Below are 17,857 nucleotides of genomic sequence, written 5' to 3'. Positions count from 1 at the left end.
GATACTGTTTATGTCCTAAACTCTCAGCAGAGTTTCATCTTGACAAAATCAATCCAAGGCCCACAGATTCCTTCCCAGGTACCACTATCCATGGTATGTTGTGCTGTCATTTCCCTTGCCATGAGAATGAACACCAATTTGTTCAAGACATTTTGGAAATACCCCCCATATCCTGTTCTTCCCCAAATGGTGATTGTCCAGGCCCAGGGGAGAAGCAAACTGGTCTAAAGGAAGCCAACAGAATAAACCCTCAAAAGTGACGAATTTTTCTAGGTAATAGAGGTGGGTGTCTCATTCTTCAGCATGTTTGTGATCTGAGTGGAGTGCAGAAAGAGGGAAGGCACAGAGAGAGAGCAGCTGCAGTGGTGGGAAAGTGGCCCACAAGAGCTACTTTGCCAATTGTACCTCAGTGTGGCAATACCACAGGTTGCTGGTCGTTTCCAAGAATGGCCAGAACACATATTTGTATTCCCAGAGCACAAGGGAACACTTTAAGAATTGCTTCCATGCCAGCTGGTCTGACAGATATATGGAGGAGCATTGTTAAATGTGTATGCTCAGAAATACACACCTGGGAAGTGCAGCCTGCCCTGCATTAGAGCCCTCTAACACGTGTAAATGAGAGCAATTCACTGCCAGAGTGTGATGGGGGGAGGGCTGCTGGTTTGCAAATCAAAAGCCGAGGGCTCTGAATTCACACTTACCCAGAACACAGTTCCAATCTGATACGAAGAGGAGTCAGTTTCATGATGAGGACAGTCACATATTGGAGCACTTTGCCCACAGCAGCTGTGCACACTCTCTCCTGGGAGGTTGTCAGCAACATTCAGCAACCCGTCCCAAGTTCAGTGCTGAGCCAGAGATGGGACTGAAGACATTTGGAAGCCCTTCCTCCCTGACTGATCCTGTGCTAATCCCCTTTTCTGCACAGTCATTCAGAAATGGAGGGGTTCTTCCTGTATTATTTGGGCATTTTTTTGGGCACAAGGATTGCTCCATGAGCTGATGAAGCACAGGAAAAGTAACCTTCTCCTACTCTCACCTATCCAACTGCCACAGCAAGGATTGGGCTCCTGCAGCTGGCCAGACAGCCCTGCCAGGGCATATAAATACAAGGGAGAACCATTTGGGATTAGCTCCTGAGAAGAGTCTGTTCTTTGGCTGGTCTGATAACCAGAAATTGGCACTTGCATCTGCCTGGAGCTGTGCGGTATTACAGCTTCAGTGGACACCTACTTTCTCAAAGCTCCAAAACATTTGCTGCTATTTCCAATACTGAAAGCTTTTAGTTCTGTAAAATTCTATCAGTGCTGTTTGCCAGTTATTATCAAGCCTCCCTCCTTGTTCAGTTTCTCCTCATGGCGCTGCTGAGAAATGGTGGAATATAGGTACAGTCCCAGGCCATGCCAGCTACATCTTCGCTGCTTTTCAGTGCCAAAGGGTCCCTTAGGTAAGTACAAATTCTGCTTGATGCCCCTTGATGCTCAGTCACACTAAGCAAAGTTTGTCCCTGCTCACAGCTATGCTGTCAATATGTTGCCTCATGACAACTGCAGTCCATCAGGTTTCAGGCCAGCCCTCTGCAAATGGTAACCTCAAAGGGACAGCAGCCACAGATGTATCCTGCAGTATAAATAATTCATACAGAAAAAGCCTTCCCTAGAAGAGAAAGATCAAGCATTCAAATGTTTCTCCCAGCACATGGATATGAAGTTTAAGATCTACATTAAAAACCAGTTATGAAAACAGTTCAACTTTTTAATGTAGTACTAATGCAGTGTTTGTCCTGATAATATCATGAAGCATAACCACTTCAAACAGGTGAGGTTTCATGGAGCTCTCCACTCTTGGAAGTGTGTACATCCTAACACCATGCCCAGTGCAAAGCCAAACTCTTGCTATTTACAGGGATTTAAAAGGGACTCACACCGCTCCAGCTGCATGTAGCACCCCACCGCAAAACCCACCTGGCCTTTGCCACGTTTTCTCTCTGCCAGGGCAGTCAGATTTCAGTGTTTTCTGCATACAGATTGTAGAAGTGTCTATCATCACAGTGCTTCACAATTGATCTGGTGTTTTACCTTGCAGGCTTGGAGATTTCATTTGTCAAGATGATCTAGCTGAAGTAACAAGTGACTTGGATGTTCAAAGAGTTCTTGATAATGTCCCTCATAAAAGCTGAAGTAAACTGCTATGAAATAAATGAACATTAAATCACTTACTGACTACAGTAAAAAAAAGTGGGAGGATACCTGTGTGTCCTCCAGAGGGATTCCTGTTTGGACTCATAGATTTATTAAAAGCTTAAGTAGAAGGGTGGCAGTTGGTTATTTATTGATGATTTAATAAGTTACTTAGGATCACAGAAGTGTCAATCACCTGCAAAAGTACCTTTCAGAGTTCTGACTGGTGTCCTTGCCCTCAGGGACAGCTCACTGCCCACCAGGACTCCCAGGCCCTTCTCCTCAGAGCTGCTCTCCAGCAGGCGACCCCCAGCCTGTCCTGGTGCCCAGGGTTATTCTTCCCCAGGTGCAGGACCCTGCATTTCCTTTTCTGGATTTCAGACACCTCCTCTGCCCATCCCTCCACCCTGCTGAGGTCCTTGGGAAGGGCTGTGCAGCCCCAGGGGTATTGGCTGCTCCTCCCAGCTCTGTGCCACCACTGAGCCCTTCACCAAGGCACTGATGAATATATTAAACAATTAATCCTGGGGGACACCACTGGTGACAGGCCTACAAACAGACCCTGTGCCAGTGTCTATGAACCTCTGGGATCTGCTGTTCAGTAGGTGTTGATGGGGGAGATGGCAGAAAACCTTCAGCCAGCTGTCACAAACAGCACTACATTAATCACTGCCAGTCAACAAGAAAACTCAAAGGCAGAAAATATTCAGATACTTTATTTAAGAAGAAATAAAAAGCTTAGCTGCTCACCAACGCTATCTGAGGCTTGACAACACCACAGAAAGCAGCATCACAGTGGACTCTGTAACCCATAAAAGACAGTTTCCTCTTCTTCCATGAAGATTTTGCTGGAATGTTTTGCCAAGAATTCCTGTGCATGGCACCTCCCTTTTTTGTAAATGGCACAATGTCACCCATGTCACACTCCTGCTTGTGGCTCTTTTACACAATGCTGGTTTTGTCACGATGAATTGCAAAGAAATGCACAGATTATTTGTGCTTTGACACACATTGAAATAGTAAAAGGTGCATTCTGTGTATTTAAGAGATTAACAGACTTTATTGTTTTCTAAAATATTTTACAATACAGAGACCCAAACCAGTAATTCCTGACAATTTTAGCAACTGTCCTGTGGGTGAACAGATATGTTGGTAAGTTTTTGTTGACAGACATATACATACATCCACTTTCTAAGCTTGCACATTTGGATTCACTGAAAATGATGACTAAATATATCTATAAGCTCAAAAATTATAGGCTCCAAGATTACCAACAGTGTTTTATAGTTACCTCAAAAAAGATTTGTTAACTTCATTACAGTGTAGCTTCCTAACATGGCATATCTACTTACCTGATACTTAGTCTTAACACAGATCTGCTGTAGTTTTACAACCCAGTTTTCAATGTCACAAGTGCATATTTGATACGATTACAGCTGGCCAAGTTGTAAATGCAAACAAATGTAGATTTTACAGTGTTCTGCTACAATTATCCATGTTTGGACTAAAGCTAGTTTATACTTTGACTCATTAATTTATCCACAAATACTGATTTTGAGTATATTAGTGTATTTACTGTACTTCTGAAAAATCTTATCACAGAATACTTTGTCTATGGTACAGTAATGAATATGGCAGGAAAGCAGATTTAAATATACCTATAATTTAAAATCTTAAAATAGTCTAAATCTTACTGACACCAAAAGGCTTGATAACTAATAGCCATGCTCTTCATATTTTGGAATATCAAATCATATGTACATATACACAACATAGATAGGCTATTAATAAAAGCATTTAGTCTATTTTACAGTCTTCTCTGTTCAAGATAATCAGCCTTCACAGATTTAACATTTCAAATCACCCAAAATCATTAGCAGATAAAAGGAGATTTTTTTTTTCCTGCAAACATGTGCTGGAAATAGCCACTCTTCTGGGGCTTATGCATAATTCATATTTCTCTTGAATGCCACATAAGATCTAGATGGAAAACTCTTAGTTCAAGTGTCAACCCACATAAAGAACATTTGTAATAGAATCCCAACCCATGACACCTGCAGATATCTCTGCTACAAATAACCTTCTGTAACAGATATTTATTAAATACAGTATTTTGTTTTACAACTCCATTTACAACTTCAAGCCATGCTAACAACACAGAAAGATTACTACAACATGGAAAAAACTTTCATTCAGTCAAGTGGTAACTAAATCTATGTCATAATTTAAGTATTAATTGATAAAGCATAAAAAAAGGTGCTTAACTACATAGCATTTAAATAAAAAAATACTGCATCTTTCAGACACTTTTATAGTTAATTCTTTATTTGTTCTTATCAATCTTTAAAATTCAAGTTGCAAGTTACTGAAGGTCACTTAAAATAACTGATTAAACAAAAGTGAGCGTAAGCCACATACCTGGGGTAGGATGAGGCATAAGCATAGAAAATGCAAAAATGTTTAGGAACCACAATAACAGACCATGTGGGAAGAAAAAGTTTTAAAAGTATTTTTCCTATCATACTATTTTTTCAGCCTTACTCCTTTTCTTTGCATTGGGTACAAGTTGTGAGAACAATGTCAAGCTTTTGTCTTTCATTCAGCCTTATGTGGGTGTCAAGCTCTCACCTTTTCATTAAAATATATACACTCTATACATCCATTCAGGTTCCTCTCACTTCACCTAAATACACTGTACAGGCCTACAGAGCTCTTGTGACACTTCTTGTGTTTATTTTGTCCTTTGTCACTGGATTGGTTCCACATAGTTTGCTGGGTATAAACCAACTTGTCCATTGTCCAGACGTCCTTTGCACCAGCCCTGCTCATCCTCATTCTCTATTTTGGTTAACTCATCCCCTGAAGAAAAGAAGGAACATTTTCCCCAGCTCAGTGAAAGTCAAATAAATGTTTCATTAGGCTTATTGTCTTAAGGTTTTAAGGGAAACATGGAAGAAAATGCTACAAAGATTAAATAGCTCAGAATTTGCTTGCTAACTTCCAGATGATCCATTCAGACATTCATGAGCTATAAGACAACTTCATTTTGACTGCAATGCACATCTGATATTCCACATCCTCAGGGAATACTTTGACTTTTGAGAGCCTGCAGACTCCAAGATGCTCCATAGGAGCAAAGGAAGCTCCACCTCAGCCAGGCAAAGAAGGCCACATTGAGTAACAATTATTTCCTCCCGTGCAACTAATTTGTGTCAAATGTTTTCCCTAGATAAAACTCATGTGTGTTTTATCTTAGCAATAGGAAATAGATGATGAAGGTATTAATCACTTATTACAGTCTCAAATAATAGAGGGTCTTGGTGTCATTTAGGAGAATATAAACTAGCCTAAAGACTATAATTTTTTTGGTAGAAATAGACAAGCTTCATATTAAATCTTCTCAAGATCCCTATCTTTACAGCTTTTCCAGAAAAAGGTTAAAGTTTCATCTCCTAGTTTTTATCAGAAAACTAATAAATACCCATTGTGAAGAAATGTTTGGCACTTCAGACTCTATTTGGTTCATGGAAGTATGTTACAACTTTCCCACTTTTTCTAGTGCTGCAGAATGGGAGTGTACAGTTTCACTTCCATGAAATGTGTGTTAATAAAGAGTGGAAACAAAAGAGTACTCAAATTTCACATTTCAATGACAGTATGCCCTAACAAATGCATTTGTATCAAAGCTTGGGCTTGGAAACTTCGTGATCCTGGAGGTCTAAGAAAATATTAACACTTTTAAGTGTCATCTGCACAGCAGTTACAATGAAACCACTGTGATGATAAAACCAGAACACACAATAACATACTCTGACAACATTGCAGGGACAACCTTTACTGTCACTATTCTCAGCCACTGAAGGCCACAGGAGGGTGAGACAGACATTGTAAATAATTATGTCCCATCCTCTGACATGCTCATAAAACCTCTCATAGGATATGAATAAAGTTATTCTTGCTCTTTGGAAACCTCCCATAGCTGTTTGCCAAGAGAAAAAACAAAACAAAAAGCACGGGATGTAAAGGTACTCCACTAAAAAAACGAGTTTCATGTATTAAAGTGCATTTACTGGACACTGTCCAGAGCATATGTCCTGGTTTGGAAAGGAATTGAGTTTTTTTGAGATGTTGTGGTCAAACCAATAGGTGCTCAGATTTGAATACTGGCACCTGGTGTGGCCACTGAGGACATGGATACGCCTCTGAGAGCACAGGGGGTTAAAAGCAGAGAACTCCCAGGGGGAAGCTCTCTTGGGCTCCCTTGGTGAAAGAGGTCAGAGCTCCCCTGCCCGGCTGCGGGCTGGGCGGGGGAGGAGAAGCCATGCGGCCGGGTGAGGTAGGCCGGGCCTTGGGCAGAGAGGCCCCTGCAGGATGGAAGAGTGGAGGAATACCGAGAGGCATCGGCCTGCCACCCCCAGGAGAGAGAGAGACAGACAGAGAGAGAGAGGGAGAGACAGATGGTGCTGGTGCCACCGTGAAATTTGATAGCACGGCCAGCCGAGAAGGAGAAGCAGGGGTGCAGTGAGAAGGTGCCTGGCAGGGCCGCCATGGGAGTTCTGGACAGGCAGAACCTGAGATTTTTAACCCTTTTCTTGGATGATGGAAACCTTACAAATGCTGATCCTCCTGCAGTTGAATGAGGAGATAAGAGATGAGATAAGAGGAAATGGGCCATGAGAGAAGTTGAGAAGAATCCTAGGTGGGAAGGATGATGGAGTGGCCTTTGGCTGGACTTTTCTTGTATAACCATGGACAGAAGCATCTTTCCTGTGACACAGAGACTGCATTTGGGGAGAGGCAATGGCTCAGAGCCAAGAGAGTGCAGTGATGTTATGTGAAGGAGTGCGTGAACAGAGACAACAGGTGAGGAGGATGGTGGTGGCCCTCTGTCTTCAGGGAAGAAAAAGAAGATCTCTGTTCTCGAGACCCCTCGGCCCCAGGGGGTGAATTTGGGGGGGACAGGTGTCCCAAAAGTGAGAGACTGTGCTTTTTTTTGGAACTGGGCAAAGCACCCTTAAAAGGGGAACCCTAGAAGCAGCTCTGGTCCATGCACAGTGGTGAGAGCACTGGGCATGGAAGGAAGAAGTCACGATGGCAAATGATCTCCAGGCGGTGCCACGTGTGACAGGAAACACAAGAGGTTTCAGCGGTGTTTCCAGGGGAAGCCTATGGTACAAGAGGGACTCCTCTCTCCTTGATGAACTGAGAATTGATTATCTAAAGGGTGGTGATGGACTGAGAGTTGGTGATCTGAGGGGTGGATGTGTTGGAAGTTTGGTGGGAGGAGCAGGAATGTTTTTGGAAGGTTTTCATTCTGAGCTCTGTGTTTCTTTTTATATATAGTTGTAGGTTAATAAATTTTTTCTTCTTTATTCCTAAGTTGGAGCCTGCTTTGCTCTATTCCTGGTCACATCTCACAGCAGACACCAGGGAGAATATATTTTCATAGGGGCACTGATATTGTGCCAGCATCAAACTGTGACAGCATATATTCTGTAACATTAGAAGCATTTTGTAGGTAAATTCTTTGAATACCTAAGGAAATCCTATCTGAGAATATCCATGTACATTTGAACAAATCCTTAAAATGTATTAATCCTCTGTTGACAGCTGCTTAGGAGCCTAGGGATATCTACAGAGGATTGAGTACATTTTAAATTGGCTCCCACCTGACCTAGTGAGTTCTTTTCCTTAGTTTTTTGTATGTTCAATGTAAAGCTAGTCACACTAACACTTCTGCCTAATAACTAAGGAGCCATCCTATTAATTCAGGATCTCTAAGGGAATTCATGGTCTAGCACATCATCCCTTTCCTACAATTGCATCAATGACATCATTTGGTGTTGTAATATTCTTTAATGCTCTTCCTTCAAAGCACTGAACTCTTTTTAAGTGAAGTCTGCATATATCTCACAGTTCTTACCTCCTCTGCTTTATTTCTACAGACCTCACACACTGAGAGCCACTTGGTTCAGTGGTTTGATACAAGTGACACAGCTGGTACTCCAGCATACACCACCTAACTTTGTATTTAACCATTACATCTGTGTATACAAACCACTATATCTGTGTATATAAACACTGCATGGTTTTGCCAAGGAAAGACTCATTAATGTAAACCCTTGCTGCTTCACAGGTACCAGAGATATATTTCAAGAGGATTAGCATGCTTCCATCCCCTGCTGAGAAAAACGGAGCAGGTAAAGTCCATAGAATGAAAAGTAACTTTTGGCTTGTGTGCATTCCACAGAAGTACCAGATGTTTTGTTACTACTGAACTTCTGTCAGGGCACAATTTAGCAAAGTTCATGGACAAATAACCCATCCCTCCACTCTGGAAGCCTACAATACTTGTCTACAAAGAAGAAAAGTCAGATGTTCAGTGGTTTCACTAACAAAAAAGGAAGGTGGTGAGTGAAAGGCACAGCACCACCACCTGAGCTGGGGGGTGTTTTTGTTCAGAAAGCACAAACTGCATTTAGAATATGACACACTATTCTGAGCAGCCCCTTCATCAGCAGAACAGACATCCTGCAGTTCCCTGATTAGCTACAACATGGACTGGTTTCCTAACTTTAAGCCCTAACATCCACCTAAGAACCACAGCAGGTGGTATAGAAGTAGCACTAACTTTAAGTAACCCTAGTTGAAAGGGAGGCAGACAAAAGCTTTCTGGAGTGTCTTTTGAACACTTGAATCCTGTTTTCCTATTACAATTAATCTGGTTATTACAGGAGATGGGAATAAATGACATCAGAGAGTGTCTATCTCTCTCATTTGCACAAAGTAAAGTTCTGTTTGCTTTGGCTAAACTACTCCTGCAATCTTGTTCTTGAATTCCTGGTTGGAAAATGTCTCCTGCAATTCTGGGCAAGACAGCTGAACAATTGGCTTGAAAGTCATGAACAGGGGGTAGATTTCAGCTGGAGGCAGCAGCACCTGTGGTGTGCAGCCATCACACCCTGATGTCCCCTTCCTGTGTGTGGAAACAGTGTGTGATGGGTCTCCCCCATCAGCTGCATCTATTCTGTTCTCTCAACTCCTGTAACAGTGAGGGGAAAAATGGGTTTAGGGCTCAAGGGAGATATAACACCTTAAGAAGGAAGAGGTGTACTAAGTGTACCCTAATATAACACAAGACTGAAAAAACCCAGGTAAAGATAATCCCTGTGCTTAATATACACTGAAGTGGGGTGAACAGAGACAGTTTAGAAAGTATCTGTCCATGGCTAAATTTTTGACCCTAAAAAGCTAGCAGTGCAGAAAGTTGGATGCCAAAAATTGGATGCTTTCCATTTAAACAGAGATGGTATCAGCTGATTTAACACAAGAATAGCTGCTGTGGTATTTTCCTTTAAAAAACAACTCTGTAGGGTTGGCATTTCCAGACAGCTAAAAGCAGCAGCTCTTACTGTCACCAAGGAAGAAAAGGGAGAGGGAGGATTTTCAGTTCTGCAGGTAGTTTTGTTTCACTTAAGATAGAAAGAAAGGAGCATCTCAGAGGCAACCCAACACATTTCAAAGAGCTTAGGAGTCAGTGCTGCCAAACAGGGGAGACCAAAAAGCACTGTTAGGAGGGATGATGGTTAGATAGGATCCTGCATGTGGAATTGCACATCTAGAGAATCCAGAGAAAATAAAAGGTGAAGAGAGGAAAAAATCCCCTGCCTTTCTCCTTTTTGATAAATATTTTAAAGTGAACATTGCAAACTTACCAGCCTTAAAGCTGAGCTCGTCTTGCTCCTGGCCCTCGTAGTCATAGAGTGCACGTACTCTCACCTCCATGGCTGGAGGGGTGTCTTCATCAAAGGGATTGGTGTCTCCATTTGCATCCGTGGAGGAGAAGGGGTTGTTGGACTCTTCATCAGACCAATCTGTAGGGTAGCTTTGGTTTTTCTCATAGCTGCTAACACTGAAAATCAAATTGAAATTATTATTTTCCACTTTCAAAACAGGAGACTAGAAATAGCATTAAGACACCCCTAAATATGATTAAAGTCCACTCTAAAGCCCAGCTTTGAAACTTTCTTTCTGGTATCTTCTCATCTATCTTTAACTGACAATGCCCCATTAAAAAATAAAAACATTCTTGCAAAGCATTTAAAAAGTTAGAAAAAGGAAAAACTAACACATGTCAATCTCCCCACAAACTCAAAGGAGTTCTCTCTCCAAAAATCCACATAATCCATGGGATTATTTACTCTGGAAAGGTAAAAGGGATGCCACAGTCAATGAGAGGGATTATCTGGTTTAGGTAAGACATTTAAATTGCTTTGCAGAACCTTCCTCCCAAACCACTGTGCACCTCTACAATAGCTTCCAACACTTTTTCTATATTGTTATCCACCAATAAAAAACTTCATTATACTGCAACAACTTGATCATTTAAAGGGAAGTTCACTGTTCAGCATGCACATGCCAGTTAAGAGAGTGGAATATCCCTAGAGTGTACACTGAAGCAACAGGCAGCTGCTCGAGAAGGTCCTAAACAAAAAAAGAAAGCATCTTAAAAGCAGATTTATTCAGTGAAAAGACACAGAGCAGTAAAGCTCCAGAAGCAGTTTCACTAGAAAAATGCATCAGTTTTAACATTTTATAGGACTGGGAAAGGAAGGGAAAAAAGCAACAGCAGTTCTGTTAGCAACTGCCAATAACCACAGTAGTTTGAAACCAATGATCAAGCAACAGATATGGCATCTGTTAGGAAAGACAAGTTAGGTTACAGTGTTGCTTACACAACTGCTTAAAAACTCATCATGCACTGACCAGCGTAGTGTTATAGAAACCGAAAATAGAAAACCCTGGATAGAGAAAGTGCAAATGTGAAAACAATTAAAAAAACAACATTTCACCAACTTTTTGATCTTATTGTCCTCCTTTTCACTGACAGTACTCCCAGTATCTTCTTCATCTTCAAAGGGATTGTAACTTGATTGTACTGACTGCACTGTGTTACTCTGGACACTAAGACTGCTAATTTGGAAAAGAAAAAGCATTATGGGTGACCCTATCTGTATAAGAGAACACTGTCACTGGTGTCCCACTAAGCAGTTTCTTAGCAGACCCCTCCTTCAGTCAAAAAATTTTAAATAAACAGCTAAACAAAACCAAAACATCTATCAAATGCAGCAAAAGACCCAAGAAAGCTCGGAAAGTCTCACATATGGAGCACTCCTCCACAATTTGTGGACCACAATTTATTTTTTCCTACTGCCTGCAATAAAAGGCAATGCAATTTTTCTGGCCAGCTTCATTCCTTTTTAAAGCAGTTGATGTTAACAGTTTTGTATTAATCACATCCAGAATTCTGATGTGACTAAATGTTTTGCAAACTAAGACCTCAATGTAATATTGTCATTTCTAGAGATGGAAAGGTAGGAAAAGACCACCAGATCAAGTACAGAAAGTTCAGTTTCTCATGAAGCTTGGTTTCTTTTAGCTCCCAATGGAAAGAGAGCTATAAAATGAAGAATAATTTCCAAATTAATTTGTGAAATGCAGAGACATCACTAAAAATGCTCGCAGATAATTATCATTTGATTGGACAGTGACTTTTTGATCCTGTAGAGCTTAGTGCATTTGAAGGCAACGATCTTCCAAATAGTGGTTTTAGGCATAAAAAAAGCTACCTGCTATGTTTGTTAGGCTGTGAAACTTGGTCTCCTGTCTGATTGATGCCAGTCAGAGTCACTCCATCAGAAGCCTTCTTCTTTTCTCTTCTACTGAGAGTGCGATTCAGGTCTGCAGACCACTCCTACCAATGAATGCAAAACGTGATTGAAAAATTAAATCGAACAAGTAATTATCACATTTAATTTAATTTTCAGACTGACTTATGGAACATACATCTATATATACAACACTATCAATAATTGCTAAAGACAAGTCACTCCAAACATTTCATTTACAATTCTCATCTAGTTCCTACTCCAGTAATGCAAACAGGTGTCTGTGCTACTCACAAAATCCCAGTTACCTGCACTTCCCTGTTTAGTATTCTGAAACCCTTGAAAAGACTTAAAATACCAGACATGTGGCACACAACTGGAGCAATCAAAAGAGCTGGCCAGTACAGATATTTAAAAGATATACTGTGACGGCTCACAGTTTCAAATAATGCCAAGACATCTGGCTTTAAAAGATAACTCTAACATTCAATTTAAAAAGGCATTGTAAGACAGGGCTTACTTCTCAAGGACTCTCAGATGACTTACACAGAAGAAGCTAATTTAAATCTGTGCCTAAGATTTCAGCCCTAAAGGTACTTCACTCTGGATTTAGTGAAATTCATTGTCCTAAAAAGCCAGATATATAGGAGTTAAGGCTCAAATCAACACAAGTATTGACAAGACTCATGATGCCACTTGCAGACCCTTCTTGATGTTTTGAACCATTCAGAGGCAGATGGGACAGGCATGGTGAGACCTAAACACAGCTCCTGCATCAAGTCAAAGTTAAGCTTTGATATCCTGTTATACTATATACTCTATACTGATACAAAGCAGGAACCAACAGAAAACAAACTGGATGCAAGTAAATATCCTATGCTGAGACATGTTTCCTCAGAAGTCTTAAAAGTAAAAGAAGTCAGGAGAGAGTTTGCTATACAAAAGATGGCATTTGAGATAAGGATTTTTATCAGGAAATGGAAGTTTTCAGAGTTGCTATTACTCCTATGTAGCAGAGTCAGTCCAGTGCATTCTGTACAGTTCTTCTAATACCTCATTATTTTAACTTTGTAAAATACATATTGGATTTCTGAGTTATCACAGTTAAAAGACCACTGACCTATGCATATTTGCAGTTTACAATGCAATTTCATAGTCATTTGATCATGACTTTTTTACTTACGTCATCCTTGTAGCATGTAAATGAGAAAAAACTTGATTAGGAAAACAGAAACAGGAGCATGTAATTTTTTAATTATAATGTTTAAGAAAAAGGATAGTAATTTCCCCACACAGAAGTAAACACTGCACTTCAGTGTTTCAGGCAAAGAAATTCTACAGGACTGTTATGAATTTTCTTCCTCAAACCTCCAATCTAAAGTTACTCAGTATTTTCAAAACAAGTGCTGTTTTCCTTTATGGTTAATAAGGGAACAGTGAAACACTCCAGAGTTTATGTTTCCGCTCCATTATTTTAATCTCTAGAACTTATTTTAACTAAACCCATGATTCTGGTCCAACTCATTCCACTTCTAGCTATCATACATGAGTAGTATGATCTGCATTGACACATTTTTGTACGTATTTCTTGTAGGCTATGGTAACAGACCACTACTTAGAAAAACTCCTTTCTTTCAAAAATGGCATCCAGCAATAAAATTACTAACTGAGTAAAGGTGGAACTTTATTTTAAATAGAGCAGTATTGAATTTTAAGTGTCAAATTTCAAATTTTGAACTGTTTAGTTCTGACTTTTTCAGAGCCTTTGCAGCATATGCTACAATTACCTGCTAACAGCAAGGAAATTCAAACTGAAGTCTCCCACCAAAGGGGAGAAGTAAAACATAAAGGATAACATAGGCAGGTGTCAGAGATGTATCAACTAAACAACGGCTAAGAACTTCAGTAATCACTTAAGCTTAGAAAAAGGCACTGTAGTTTTCTGATTTACGCATTTTCTCTTTAAATAGATGCTCAACATAATCACCTCCAAAAGTTGTGGCCCAGTGAAAACTGAGATAAGAAAACACTACGACTTGCAAAACAAAAAGATTCAGTGTTGGAAGCCTGAAGTTAAGAATTACACCAGAAAGAAATATTACAAAAAGCAAAGAGGAAAAAACTAGACAAAACAATTCAGTGGTTTAAGTACTGTGACCTTACCTCAAACTGAGGCCAATTCATTGACATCCCTGGACCTTGATTAGCTCTGAACCACCTCAAGTCTTCAACAGCATCTGCTGTTTTGATATTCTGTTCCAGCTCACGGTAGATATTTTTGTAACTGAAAAACAAATTTGTCTTCTAATTTAGTATCACATTTAGAATCATGGCAAATCCCTAAGCAGTTTTTAAGAAAATCTATTTTAAAGTTCACAATAGTATTGAAGAAACTTATAGCAAGATAGACTTTTAAAAACTCACAGACCTGTTAACTGCCTGTAAAAAGGGAAGAGTAGTCCAACAAGTAAACTTGCTCAAAGTTCATGACGCCATAAAATCCTTGTTTACCAGATTTTAAAACTATGACTCTTGTGTAATTTAATTGGCTGTCATTAAAATATATATATACATAGGACTGTATTTAAACAACTGAAATGCAGTCTTGGAAGTTGCTTGAATTTCAAAGCTTATCTACAAGACAGTAGAAACTGGTTTTGTGCTAAATCCACAGGACTCTGAAAACTTCTGGTTTAATCCAGTGAGGATTGTAAGCAATTATAAAAATAAAGCCCCCAAACCTGCAGCAGAGGTAAATGGGTTAAACATTTTCCTATGCAGGTATAATATCTGTAAACTGTTTTTACTGGTTTGGGTACTGTCTGATTTTACTAACTGTACTATTTGAATCAAACATTGTGAAAAAGAACCTTACTACTTTCTCTTATCTCTCACCCTAGTTGTTTTTCATTAACAGAACAGAAGTCATGTTGCAGATACAGCTCTGATCCTAGACCATGCACATGCTAACGTGCATGACAATACATTTATTCCAAAGCCACCAATATGGTGCAGTATGGAACTCAGAGTTTAAAAAAATCTCAACACAATGGTCACAAGGCTTAAAATAAGAGACACAGAACTGCTATTATATGATTTTACGTATAGTTAAGCTGCTATTATACTCAAGGTAGGGTATTTGTGAAAATCCTTCCAGACCAAATCACACAAAATTTAGAATTAGAATTCATTAGTGCTACATCGTCAAGGAGTCAAACTTTCTCAAAACACACTTCCACATTTCTCAATTTCTATACAATACTTGACTGCTTTAACATATACACAGTATGGGTTTTTTCCTACATCAGCAGTCATTTCAATGTATTTAAGCAATAGAGAGGCATGTATTTTGAGAAAGGGAATACATCATTACCATCAGTTAAATCAACAACAAACTTTAGGTCTCCATCTCTGGAAAGCATGGTAGGCTATCTTCTGGACTGTGCTCTTTAGCCTCATTACAGTTAAAAATCAAACTTTCTTTTCATGACTAATTCTACATCTTTTTTCTCTGTACTAAAGAGGCAAAGATAAGGAAACAGATCAAAAGTCACAGCTGCTTTCTCCCAGGTTTCACCCTAATAGTTCTGTTCTTTATTTAATGCTTATTATGACCACTCCTGGAATTCTAAGGCTCAGTTCCATAAGAACTTTGAAGCCATCCAAAATGGCACTGATGCTAAAATAAGTGGTTTTGCCCTTACCTATTCCTGTTTTTGTTCTTGCCTCTGTGCCACCTTCTTTCCTCATGCCAGCATTAATATTTGTGTGACAGTATAGCAAGCCAGTTTGGGACACTCCTCAGGTTAAAATCAGTTCTTCCTTTTCTCCATGCACTTGAAGTGCTAAGCAGAGTGCACATGACATCTGCTGTTAGAAGTGGGATGTAAAATACTGCCATGGTTACAGCACTCATTGCAAGTGCTCCTGTGTCTGGATCTCCCTAGCAAAAGTTTAGCTTTCTTGGAATACAGTGAGGACTCAGCAGAAAGAATAAAATACAAGACATGCTTGACACATATGACAGTATAAAGAGCAGACTTTGAAATTAAGGTGGACAAGAGTTCAGCAGTGGTTAACTTACAGATCTTAAATTCATCCCCAGATCAAGGTAATTTCATTGCTGAGCTCTAATATTTTAACAATAAATGTATGGACTACAAATTTCATGCTGTCCTATTAATAAATTCCAGTTTGTTCTCTAATAAACATGTAAGACACATAATAAACCAAGACCTTCTTTTCCCAGTCTTTGATCCAGCATTTTTTGTTCTAAGTGCTGAATCCCTTCTAATTGGACCATATTTGATTATAAAACACCATAAGAATGAGCGTCTGTTGTTTCTGGCAAATGTTAGAGATAGGTGCTAATCTCATTTTAGACAAAACAACGAATTAATCTCTTTCACTTACACTTTTAAACTGAAGCAACACATTAGAAAGAAATCAGAACTCTGAAGTCTGATCTACTTGAAGCATTTATTACTTTCCACAGAAAAGTATATTAAGCATTAATTTTGAAGACTAGCAGTTTTACCTTGCAACATTGGACAAGTCAAGGTGTTTCTGGACTTCGAGTAACACTTCTCGGAAGAAACGCAACCGCTTTTCCTCAAACTGCTGGCACTGCTCAAATACCTGCTCCATGTTCTCCATATACTGAGGAGTGGCATTATCTAATTCTTTTAGTGACTTTTCATACTTCTCTTTTGTCTGGGGGTACAAAACCAAACTGTTAGCAATATTTTTTATTAGTGCCCTGCAACACAGACCTATCAATGCAGTATGGCTGAGGTTTAGACCACAGGTTGCCAGGTTGCAAACTCTTCTCACGACCACTGTACCCACCTTTGGGCACAAAGAGAATTATCTAAGTAAACTGCAGAAACAGTTACAATAAACCTCTAAGCCTCTTCTCAAGCTTTTTAACAGAAACCATGACAAATGTTAATGTAACTCTAAAGATAAAAACCAAAGGAGTTCCAGAGTAAATCAGAGTAGGAAATCTTTCAAGTTATTGGAAGTATTTGGAGATCTTTCAAAGTGCTGTCTTTTCTCCTTTAGTAATTTACATAGTGTACTGTGAGTTATGACCAAAACCCCAAACATTGGGTACATCCATGTGAACATACACTGTGAGCTCAGATAACAGATACAACCTCAGACTCTGCACTAATTTACAGAAGTAGTCCACAGGCAAGAATTAAAAGATCCCAACTGATGGAATATAACATTCCAGATCCCAGAAAAGCATTCTCAAGGGAAAAAGACATCCTTGAGGAATCACACATTAAAAGCCTCTCAGTAGCAGCACACTGAAGAGATAAAGCAACCTGTGTAACAGAACAGCATTTACTTAAGTGGATTATATCAGCTTCATTTTTTAAAAATGCATTCTGCAGTCAAGAATGATGACATACTTAGGTGTCAGCAAGTTTTAGGCATCTGTCTCTCAGCGTCTTGAGTGCATTAGCTCAGCCCTCACTAGTAAATAAGTAGAACTCTGCTCTAGTAGTTTGCTGGCTTATTGTGCTTAGCTCCCTGCTGAAAGTATGTCGCCGGTTGGCCACAAGGTTTTCGGGGTGAAGGAAGAGACGAGATGGGCTCCATGATCAGAAGGCTTGATTTATTAAGTTATGATATAAACATCTATTATAACTATACTAAAAAGAAAATGAAAAGGAGAGTTTCCAGAAGCTGCTAGCTACCTAAGAATAGAAAGTAAAGAATGATCAACAAACCTTGCTCTCTCGGACTGTGTCCGAGAGAGCTCAGTTCTGGATTGGCCACTATCTCCAAACACTCAATCTGGGCCAATCCAGAACTGACCTGCTGCATTCCACAGAAGCAGATAACCTATTGTTTACCTTTTGTTTCTGGGGCCTCAGCTTCCCAGAAGGAAAAAATCCTAAAGAAAGGATTTTTGTGAAAAGGATGTCTGTGACATGTCACCCTTTAAATTTAATTAAAATTAAAAGAAAAATGTTTGTAATTTTCTCTGCTGAG

General features: G+C 39.6%; 1 protein-coding gene across 5 annotated transcripts in view; it reads right to left on the bottom strand.

Moving 5' to 3' along the window:
* Nucleotides 1–2,872: 2,872 nt before the first annotated feature.
* The window catches only part of PACSIN2 (protein kinase C and casein kinase substrate in neurons 2), a 31,269-nt gene continuing 16,284 nt past the window's right edge, over nucleotides 2,873–17,857 (bottom strand). The window contains exons 5-11 of one of the 5 annotated variants that reach the window (XM_014309413.2): nucleotides 16,389–16,564; nucleotides 14,015–14,135; nucleotides 13,035–13,040; nucleotides 11,813–11,937; nucleotides 11,040–11,156; nucleotides 9,899–10,095; nucleotides 2,873–5,042 (exon numbers count right to left, since the gene is read on the bottom strand). In XM_014309413.2, the coding sequence (XP_014164888.1) occupies nucleotides 4,930–5,042; nucleotides 9,899–10,095; nucleotides 11,040–11,156; nucleotides 11,813–11,937; nucleotides 13,035–13,040; nucleotides 14,015–14,135; nucleotides 16,389–16,564 (855 nt within the window). In that variant the 3' untranslated portion in view covers nucleotides 2,873–4,929. The remainder of the gene's footprint in view (nucleotides 5,043–9,898; nucleotides 10,096–11,039; nucleotides 11,157–11,812; nucleotides 11,938–13,034; nucleotides 13,041–14,014; nucleotides 14,136–16,388; nucleotides 16,565–17,857) is intronic. The other 4 variants (XM_031061795.1, XM_005426864.2, XM_031061797.1 and 1 more) reach the window with 4 other exon arrangements.

Source organism: Geospiza fortis, unplaced genomic scaffold, assembly GCF_000277835.1.
Source record: "Geospiza fortis unplaced genomic scaffold, GeoFor_1.0 scaffold164, whole genome shotgun sequence".
NCBI classification, from domain to species: Eukaryota; Metazoa; Chordata; class Aves; order Passeriformes; family Thraupidae; genus Geospiza; species Geospiza fortis.
Note: the sequence above shows the minus strand (reverse complement) of the source record. Positions and strands in the feature narration are given on the sequence as shown.